The following is an 11014-nucleotide window of genomic DNA, read 5'->3' on the forward strand; positions in this document are numbered from 1 at the left end:
ATATATTTATTATATATTTTAAATATATATTTTTAACAATATCTTGATAAAAATCACTTTTAGTTATAGCTTGAAAGGATTTCTTTGAAATTATATAGCATCGCCATCGTTACATCATATCCTCTCAGTGCTTCTTCACCACGCAAAGAGGTTCTCCAATTAATAATTTTTTTAGACAAATATTGAGAACATCAGCAGATAGGATGCAAGGAACAACATTGGGAACAGTGGAAGGTAATTTAGAGCGTAGAAGAAAATTTACGAAACGGCTTAATGATAACAAATAAGAAAATTGAGTGCCTGGCTCATAAACTTTTTGTTTAGAGTAAGAAAGTCATTTATCTTGTAAGAGTTTAATGTTTAATAGACTTGTACACATTTCTAAAATGTCTAGGAAGATCAATAATGTATGCATCACAGTCTCTTTCTGAGCATTTTACTTTTTGACGGAGAGACTTTTATACTTCTTTCAAATCATTTTTTTCAAACTTAATATTACTCTTCCTTTGTTCAAGTAACTAAGTTAAAAATACAAAACTTTAATTAAATAAGTCTTCTTCAAATGAATTAAAATAAATTCATAAAATAATCGTTTTGTACTAATAGAATAAAAAAAACTCAGAAAAAACTTTTTTTTTTAATTTTTTGAAGATAAACCTACTTTTTCAGCCTCTGCAACAACAAATATTATTCTTTAGAGTAACACGCAAATTTATATAATTATATTCATATAAATTTATGTCAATAAATTTATATAAATATTCAATTGGTCATAGTTTTAAACTGTGAATATCATTGCTCAACTCGTAAATCTTTTTAGACTAAATTAATATGAATAACAGCCCAGAAAACACGCTTTAGTTGGTCCAACTGACGGTCCAGTATTGCAGTAAATTTTAGAATGCATCAACGTGGTAATGATCTTTGTTTACGTGATTTAATATTTCAATTGCAAACCATAATTACTGAACAAAGGCCATTTGCTCTTGCATTTAAAAACATGGCTGAAGTAGAAGATAAAGAAATTCTTCAAGCGGCTATCGAAGGTTCCTAAGCTACTGTTGTAAAAATGTCTTTACCTGAAGGGGGTGATAGGCGTCGCTATAATATACCTTCACACGATGAAGTTGTAGTTGTATTTGTTGGCAAAGATGGTGCTCCCCCAACTTCCAGGAAAGTTGTTATTTACCCAAGAGGTCATCCTTTAAAAATTGTATCAAGTATGTCAGCCAACTCAGATCCTATGATTTAAATTCTCTTTTTTCCAAGAGGTGATGCTGGTTGGCATATACAGTTAGTGCATAACCCTGAGCGTGCCACACTGGTTAGAAACCATGTTACATTTTCTCAGTTCTACGATTATAGACTTTCTTTTCGGCAATTTTTCTGATCATTATTTTATGGCAAGAAACTATTTCAGCAATATGCTGTAGATGCATATGTAAAAATTGAGGGCCAACGCCTAGCTTTTATAAAAAATACTCAAAATAAACTGAGAAGCGAGCATTATAATGCCTTACATGAACATGTTAACAACATTGCGAACAAACGTCACGTTAGACCAGGGCAAGTAGTTATTTTTCCATCATGTTATGTAGGTCCTAGAGCTTTAAAAGAAAATTTTAAAGATGCTATGGCAATTATTAAAAAGTATGGTAAACCAGATCTTTTAATTACTTTTACTTGCAACCCAAAATGGCGTGAAATAACAGAAAATTTATCTTCAGGTCAGACTGCAAATGATACACCTGATTTAGTCACTCAATTATTTAAATTAAATTAAAAAAAAACTCCTCAATGATATATTCAAACATGGTGTATTAAGCAAAGTTGTAACGCATATTCAGATTATTGAGTTTCAAAAGCATGGTTTGCCGCTTGCCCACATTTTACTTCACTTAGCCAATGATGATAAACTTGAAACTGCACAGGATATTAATAATTTATTATGTGCAGAAAATCAAGATCCGATTGTTAATCGTGAACTTTATGATATTATTATAACTTGCATGATTTACGGCCCATGTGGGATACTGAATCCTAATTCTCCGTGCATAAAAGATAAAGTGTGCAGCAAAAATTATCCTAATGAATTTAATGCCTACAAAGTAGCTATTCACAATGGTTATCTACAATATAGGCGTCGTGATGATGGGTTGGTTATCAATATTAAAGGCAACAATGTAGATAACCGTTGGGTGGTACCTTACAATCCTTGGTTATCTAAAAAATATCAAGCCCACATTAATGTTAAATCTTGCATGTCTGTAAAGGCTGTTAAATATTTGTACCAATACATATACAAAGGGGATGCAAATGTTTTGATAAATGAACAGGTTAATCACAATGAAGTAAATACTTTTTTAGGTTGTCGTTATGTTAGTGCACCTGAGGCACTGTGGTGAATATTTGAGTATCCTATAAGTCATATGTCACACACTATTATCCATCTTAATGTTCATCTTCCTGAAAATCAGATTGTGTATTTTAGAGAAGGAGAAGAACAAGTGGCTTTAGATCATGCTGCCCAAGCCGATACACACCTTACGGCATGGTTTAAATTAAATTCTGAAAATGAAAGAGCGTATCGCTATTCATATGTAGGCATTCCATATCACTTTGTATTTGATGATAAACATTGTAAATGGAAGGTTTGACAAAGAGCTGGAAATAAGGTGATAGTAATAATGTATAAAGTTAGTCCAACAGGAGAATTATTTTTTCTTACATTGTTACTTTTGCAGGCAAAAGGAGCAACATCTTGGGAGAATTAGCGCAATGTTAATGGAATAGTTCTTGAAACCTTTCGTGTTTTAAAACGTTTGTTGCAAGATGACACTGAATGGCAGAATACTCTTCCTGAGGCAGTTATAAAGCGAATGCCGAAGCAAATTAGACAGCTGTTTTCAGTTATTTTACCCTTTTGTGAACCTGACGACCCTTTGCATTTTTAGAATACAGACAAAGCTTTTATGATGGAGGATTTCATTCATCGCCAAGTTCCATTTATATTAGCTGAACAAGCTACTCTTCGTCCAATCTAAAAGATTATTATTCGTGGTAAAACGCTATCTGATTATAATTTGCCTGTTGTTGATGAATTCATAGATTTTAATCTAGAAAATTTAAATGATAATGTTCAGCAATCAATTGACGAAGCTAATAGAATGAGACCGCTTCTTAATGTCAATCAATTAAATATAAGTAATGCTGTCCTTGCTGCATTGAACGAGCAACCAAGTGTAGAAAATCAGCATTCCAAATTGTTTTTTTATGGATGGACCAGCTGGTAGTGGAAAAACGTTTATGTATAATTATTTGGTTGCTGAAACCATAAGTAAGGGTTTTAAGTCTGCTACAGCTGCATGGACTGGTATAGCAACAACTCTTCTTACAAATGGATCTACATTGCATGGTTTATTCAAACTTCCTGTCCCAATATTGGATAACAGCACATGTAATGTAACCCCTAACTCTATACATGGACATTTTTAAAACAAGCTAGTTTGTTTTTGCTTGATGAAACATCCATGATACCTCAACATGCCTTAAATGAAATTGATAGGTTGTTAAAAGATGTTAGTAACAACAACTTTCCATTTGGAGGAAAAGTCATTCTTTTTGGTGGTAACTTCAGGCAAATACTACCTGTTGTGAAAAGAAGACAACCAGCTGAAATTGTAGAATCGTGTATAAAATGTTAATTACAGTGGCGATGGGTGCAGAAATTTACATTAATTGAAAATATGAGAGTGCATGATGGGGAAAGAGAATTTTCCCAATGGTATTAAAACTTGGTAGTGGAACAATGGATGTCAAAGAAGAGGGTCCTTTTAAAGGATGCATTGAAATACTTTATCAGTGCAATATTAGAGAAAATGTCTGAATTATTGATAAGATTTTTGGATATGCTGAGCAAAATGATTATTCTAAACGTGCCATTTTAACACCTACTAATGTGGATTCATTATCAATTAATAAAGAAGTGCTTGAATGTCTACCGGGTGAAGTCAAAATTTATTTAAGTGCTGATCAAATTGAGACTGATGACAATAATGAAAGAAATAACTTTCCTGTTGAGTTTTTGACAGCTTAACTCCTTCAGGTATGCCTCCTCATTGTTTAAAATTGAAAATTGGTTGTGTAATTATGCTACTTAGATATTAAGATCTCAAAGCTAGGTTGTGCAATGGCACTCGAATGAAAGTTTGTACTCTTGAAAATAGTTATATTGATGCAGAGGTTTTGACAAGTATTTCCGGTGGTAAACGGATATTTGTTCTTTGAATTCAATTCGCTCCATCAGATTCTAATTTACTTTTTGTTCTGAAACGTCGTCAGTTTCCTGTCAGATTGGCTTATTCAATGACAATTAATAAAAGTCAAGGTCAAACATTTGACAGAGTTGGTGTATATTAAAAAAAACGTGTTTATCTCATGGGCAACTATATGTTGCATGTTCAAGAGCTAGAGCATTTTATAGTTTGTTTTTTAAACTTGATAAACATACCATTCAAGGTTTGGTCGGTGAAAAATGTTACGCAAATAATGTTATATTTTCTAATGTTCTTAATTTATAGTCTAGATTTTTCAAACTTCTAAATGTTCATATCCTGCAAGCACGAGCTGTATGATGTATGTAATGACTTTTAGTTATTAATTATACTTTAATATATCAATTGTACTTTTGATTTATCATTTGTCTTTTTTTTTGTTTAAACATTTATTCCAAAATTCCATATAAAATTCCGAATGTTGCATTAACAAAATAGCATAGATTTTAAATTATTTAATAAATGGTTTTCAAAAATGTTTTATTTACAAATATACTTGAATTTTAAATGATTATTGTTTTAATATTAAACATTTTTTTTTTTTTTTTAAATAATATAGAAAATGCAACCAGTTTGTATTATTTTGCGTACTGTTATAACTGCTTTTAAATAGTTATTAGTGTTATAATTTATAGCCAAATGTGTAGAGCTAGGTCGTTAAATTAGCCAAGCAAGTGACTTGCAGTGTGTGTAGAGCTAGACTGTTACACAAGCCGGCTATTCTTTATAACTCAAAATCTATTTAAAAAGAAAATAAAAAGTAGCGATCAGCAAGACTGCAAACTTTGCCAGCAAAGAGCATTAGTTAGCAGAGCTCTGAGACAGCATTTAGTGCCAAAAGGTGTTTGGATTGTCTATAAGTTACGTAACGCGAACTTATACAATAGAACAAAAAAGTTCAAAAGTTTTCCCTCGCAGATTTAATATTTAGATTAATTAGCACATTAAGTTTAATGAAAATTTACGCGTAAAAGAGCTAAGTATCTTCAACTTCTAGTTTTAGATATACTTTGCGTTGTGTAATTTATAGACGATCCCTTACTGTTATATTTAATGTCTGTTGTATAGAGTTTTATAACTTTATATATATATAAAACACATGTCTGTTAATATTTTGTGTAATTTCATCCTACATATATCTTAAGCTATTTGCTATTGCTTTGCGTAATTGTTGTGATGTTATTGTTGTAATGCTTTGTGTTGATAGACAGCTTGGCTTACCTTACCGTGGTGTCTATCGTTAAAAATGATTACAGGTAGTTTCTCTAACTGCTTTTAATTAATCACTAAAAGCCAGTATAGTATTTGATATTACTATAGTACAATTGTTTATATCTCGTTTTTTTTATCTTAGGTGTTAATAATATCTTTGCTCTTTGAATGAGATTAAACGAGTTGGCTTTTCATTAAAGATAAAGATATTATTGGTTTCAAAAATGAACACCATAGCCAAAGTGCTCACAAAACTAAGTAGTTTTTAAAAATCTTTCTATTTTGTTCTTTTTTTTAATTTCTTTTTTTTCTGATTTTTTTTTTTTACTTTTTACTTATTCTTCTATAACTTCCTACTAGCATGGAATCACGTAGCTTTTTTAATGTTTCATCGTCGTCCCTATCGATAATAAATATTTTTAATTACTTTAATATGGTTTTCTTCACAATAGGCTATGCTTGACTCTTCGGTCTGGAGATAGCGGCTATTATAACTCATCTGGGCATGTGCCTTTCAACGTTAATTGTTTTTTAAGAAAAAAAATATATTTCATATAGATTTTTTTTAAATATTTATGTTACATATTTAACTATTTATCATGTAAATAAATTTACTTTTTGTGTATGTTTGTAAAAAAGTTTATTATTAAAGTGAACACAACTGTTCTATATATGGTTTTAACATCTCTTTTATAGCCTTTTTAGCTCATTAGGCCGGGTGAATAAAAAAAAGCAATTGCTTTTATTCAACGCTTTTAGACTAATTGCTCACCTTTATGTGAAAATACGTAAAAGCGTAACAATTACTTCAAAAATGTCGAGTAAAAGCAATTGCTTTTTTTATCAATCTGACTTATACAAAAATTATTAAAAAGTTTTGAATAAAACTAATAATTTTGACGCAAAGTGTAGACAAACGCAAGGCAAAATATATTCCGGACATTTTGTGCTAAATATTTTCTGCATTTTTATAAAGTAGGATTGGATGAATGCTGTAATATATATATGTTAATATAAAGTAAATCGACATTTGTTTACGGTATTTTTTTTTCTCTTTTTTAATTACTAAATAAGACTTGGATGATCTTTGCATGTAATTTAAGTCATATTTTAACAAAACCATATTGTGATTTGCGCATTTAAAGTTCGAACGATGCGGAATAAAGCACAACTAAAAAAGGATTAATAAATTTATATTTCATTAGAGAAAACAAATAAAAATTAAATTAATAATAATTTATTTACTAAAAACCCGTTTTACGGGTTACCTACTACTAGTAATCATCAATAACAAAAGGAACTAACTTTTCTTTTCCAGCTATTAAAACAATTTTAGCCCCGAAAATACTGCAAGCTGACATGGTATAAACATCCTTTTTATCTTTTAAATGTGTTATCATGACATTTGCTTTTTCTTTGTAAAGAACTTTTCGTTCATTTTTTTTTAACTTTTCGAAGTGTTCCCATTGTACCTGTAGATTTTTGCAATAATACTGATGAAAGCTCGTAGAAAGAATACCAGTTGTCAATGTTAAGTTTGTAACCCTGATAAAGCATGCCATCCATAAGAAACATAACAATTTTTGTTGCAACGTAGCGATAATCTGAACTTAGAGTATTAGTCAGCTCAGATCCTGTATATAAAATAGATTTCCATACATATCCTGAATCTAAATCGCATAATGAAAAAATTTTTATATCAAATCTGGCACTTTTGCTTCGAATACTCTGTTTCCAAGAAAGTCTACATTAAAAGTGACTGATCAACTGATTTATTTTGTGTAGGTGTATACACCTCCTGGAATTTTTTGTCAAATAATCCCATACTGTTCTTTTTTTGGATAAAACAGGATATTCATTTGGTAATGTGGTAGAATAAAAAAAATGAATAAACTTATCGATTAACTTGAACTTGTTATAGGATAACAACCATTTAATACCAGCACTTGCAAGCAATGGATTTGTGGTGTAATACATTTTATACGTGGGCTTCCAAAGTACTCCTTGATATAAAAAAATTGCAATATATTGTCTGACCTCTGAAACTGACACAGGCAACCAACGTCTCATTCTGGATTTTACTGATAACTCTCTTTTAATAATAGTTTGGGAAAGATATCGATTATTTCATTAACAATAAACTCACAAATTTCATCTGTAAAGTAAAGCTCAAACAAATAAAGAAGATCTTTTTTGACCATATCTTGATTGCGCGCAGAAATACCGGTAAATTCAAGGGGGTGAACTCTATTATTTGAAGGTTCAGATTTCCTAATCGGTATGTATGAGCCAGGAAATACATTTTCTAAGGAACCGTCTCTAGAACTAAGAGCATCAACCAATGCAGGCATTTCTTTTTCTAAACTTAACTCTAATATTTCTGGTTCGGAATTTCCTTCATCAGAAACATCAGATAAACTATACTCTTCCTCTGAAACCTCACTCAACTCCTCGTTTTTATCGAATATATAATTTTCTATTTCCTCGTGAGTAAATATTCGCTTTTTCGTTAATAATTTTTGCACTAAAAAAACTTGCTTGTCTGCCATATTTAAAATAAAAGTGAACACGTGCAAAAGTAAATTATTGAATCAAAAGTTTATTAATTATGCAGTAATAAATTTTGTGATGATTAAAAAATATAATTACTCATAAAAAGTAAGAAGTTATGAGGAGATACACTAAAACGTAGTATTACGGCATGGACATTTAGGAACCACTTTTGGTTAGCGTAATGTTACGGCATGGACATTTAGAAACCACTTTGGATTTGCGTATTATTACGGCATGGACTGTTAAAGGGTTAATCATGCTAATTTTTCAACTTTGGATTCGGCCTCCAACAAATTCATAGTAAAACTCAAAGAAAGCTTGTACATAGAGTGGAAAAATTGGTTACATCATTCATTTGCATTTTTATTGTAGTTTTTATAATAAGGTCTCTATAATTTAACTTAATTTTACTATTTTTATTGAACCATTTTGATATAATTTAACTAATGATGGCTATGATATAGTCGAAATACGTATTTTATAAAATAAATGATTTTAACAAAAATTAAAAAAATTGTATTATTTATTAAAGTATTTAGGCAAGACCAGGGCTAGTTGGCTTGGTTTTTACTCTATGAGCTCTGTAGCCCAAGCAGCACATTTTTCAGAAAGTTTTAAAGTGTAGACTTAAGGAGTATGAATTTGGGTTGCTGATAAAGTTTGCATTCATTACAAAAAAAAATTCATGGGGCCTTCCAGGGCCCTCAAAAAAAAAAAAAAAAAATTGCGCTAACTTACCCCACCACGGGGTAAGTTGGTGCAATTTTAATGGAAAAAAATACATATTTTTATAAATTTAATCTTTTTTTATTTTCTAAAACTATAAAAATGATTAATAATGTATTATTAGGTGCAAAGTTAATAGAAATTTTTTTACTAATTATTTTGGCAACAAATTTAAGCCAAAAATTTAATATTAGTTTTAGCTGGTACCAGATACTAGTTTGTATAACAGCCAAAACACTTTTTATCTGTGAAAAAAAACTAAAAGAAATTTTTTTTTTAATTTTTTTGTAAAAGTAAGTCTTTTTAATATTGTTAAAAATAAAAAAAATAAAAAAAAGATTAATTTTATAAAAATATGTATTTTTTTCCATAGTAAATGCTAATAAGCCAACTTACCCCCTGAAAATATATATATATATATATATATATATATATATATATATATATATATATATATATATATATATATATATATATATATATATATATATATATATATATATATACATATATATATATATATATATATATATATATATATATATATATATATATATATATATATATAGTGCAAGACAAATCATGCATTATACTTGTTTATGCTTCAACTATTTAAAAAATGTAATCGCTAAGCCTTCGATGTGGCATTTTTAAAGTAAATTTTTCTAACGTCAATATCCTAGCAAAAATATTTAACGTAGCAAGAACATCAATTCAAATAAGTATTTTTTAAATTTGTTCTCATTTAGCAGAAAAAAAATACTTACATTAAGATTAACTTTAAGATTATTTATAAAATTGATAGCTTCATAAAATGTGTTTTGAATATTTTGGTTTGAGCATCATCAAAAATCTTTCTAGTATACCTGCTACTAGTTGTTCTATTTACGCCGGTTCTTGTGCAACATCATCCCCTTCATTATTTTCCTAATCGTCTTCTTTATATTCTTAATTTTCATTGATCACACTGTTTTCTTTGTCCATAAAAATCTTTTTTCGTCCTTTCTATCCGCTATGAGGCTTAAAATATGAGGCATTAGCATTATATGCTTGGGCTAATGGCGTATTTGGAAAGTTGTGGATTATAAATTCTAAAAAAAAGTAATAGTTAACAGAGTTAATAGTAAATTAACATAATTTGTTTATTTTTTTTTATCTCGACTATTTTTGTAACCGTAAAAAACTAGGGTAAAATAGTTAGCATTTATAATATACATTCAAAACACCAAAACTGGAATTACCAACAGCAACTTTACATATAAAGAATTTTCTGAATGGAAGTTTTACTAAATTTCTTCTACGATCCATATTTATTTTTGACATTAACGAATTAGTAAAAAGTTGTGACATAATATATGTAGTGGTCTTTCCCAGATATGTTCTACCAAGTTTTTTTGGAAAATGCAACTAAAACAAACAAACAAAATTTAACTATTAAAACTCTTTATTATAGCAAAATTGAATAATTACTGTTACATAATCATGTTAGCATTTACAAAATGAATTAAAACTGTTCAGTTGTTTATAAAACCTACCAAAAAAAGTCTTGCAGCAGGACTTTCACTACAAGAAACCAGCAACTCATATTGTTCAATTGTGTATTTGGGGCCATAAATAATTTCAAGAACATTGGAGTCCATTGATTTGTTGGCATTTGAGAAGATATTTGTCATTGATTTTTGCTCATGGAGTTTTTAGTTTCCATGATTTAATACGGCGCACCAAAATCTCGTTTTTTATCTATTTATCAGTTGTTGTAAGGAAGTGAATCTAGAAAGCTTGGTTAAGTCTAATTTAATTGTTTAGGCAATGAAAAATTACTTTCAGCAGTAAAACAAAAATCTTCGTTATCTTCCGAGTCACGGGTGCGTCGTATTAAAGTCTGCCATTTATTTTATAAACTTAATAAGAGTTACAACAAGTGATTACAACAAGATCGTCACGCTCTCATCAGTTTTTGCTGTTTTGAACTGGTATAACAACATGAGACTCTAAAGTACTCTAAGCAATCTAATCTTGAGAAGCAATACAATTTATTTGCTTATTCTATGCAAATAAAGTGATAAGTAATAATGTTAATAAGTTATTTATGACTTCAATACAAACATTTACTTATAATAGTATAATAAAATATATTAAGTTGAAATATTCAGCCGATGTTATCTGTTATGTTGGTGACAAAAATAAAT

At 29.4% G+C, this 11014-nt stretch overlaps 2 protein-coding genes across 2 annotated transcripts; one reads left to right on the forward strand and one right to left on the reverse strand.

The window, feature by feature from the left end:
* The first annotated feature begins 1069 nt into the window (after nucleotides 1–1069).
* Nucleotides 1070–2405, forward strand: LOC136081304 (uncharacterized). The gene is made up of 3 exons (XM_065798611.1): nucleotides 1070–1220; nucleotides 1434–1756; nucleotides 1848–2405. Exons 1-3 carry the CDS (start codon nucleotides 1070–1072, stop codon nucleotides 2403–2405), a joined length of 1032 nt encoding a protein of 343 aa, XP_065654683.1.
* Nucleotides 2406–9635: 7230 nt separating this feature from the next.
* LOC136080991 (uncharacterized) lies at nucleotides 9636–10814 on the reverse strand. Its single transcript, XM_065798338.1, has 3 exons — nucleotides 10361–10814; nucleotides 10067–10232; nucleotides 9636–9916 (listed from the first exon to the last, which is right to left on the reverse strand). The coding sequence occupies exons 1-3, from the start codon at nucleotides 10496–10498 to the stop codon at nucleotides 9831–9833; spliced, it is 390 nt and encodes a 129-aa protein (XP_065654410.1). The 5' UTR covers nucleotides 10499–10814; the 3' UTR covers nucleotides 9636–9830.
* Nucleotides 10815–11014: the final 200 nt, after the last annotated feature.

Source organism: Hydra vulgaris, chromosome 06 (assembly GCF_038396675.1).
Source record: "Hydra vulgaris chromosome 06, alternate assembly HydraT2T_AEP".
NCBI classification, from domain to species: domain Eukaryota; kingdom Metazoa; phylum Cnidaria; class Hydrozoa; order Anthoathecata; family Hydridae; genus Hydra; species Hydra vulgaris.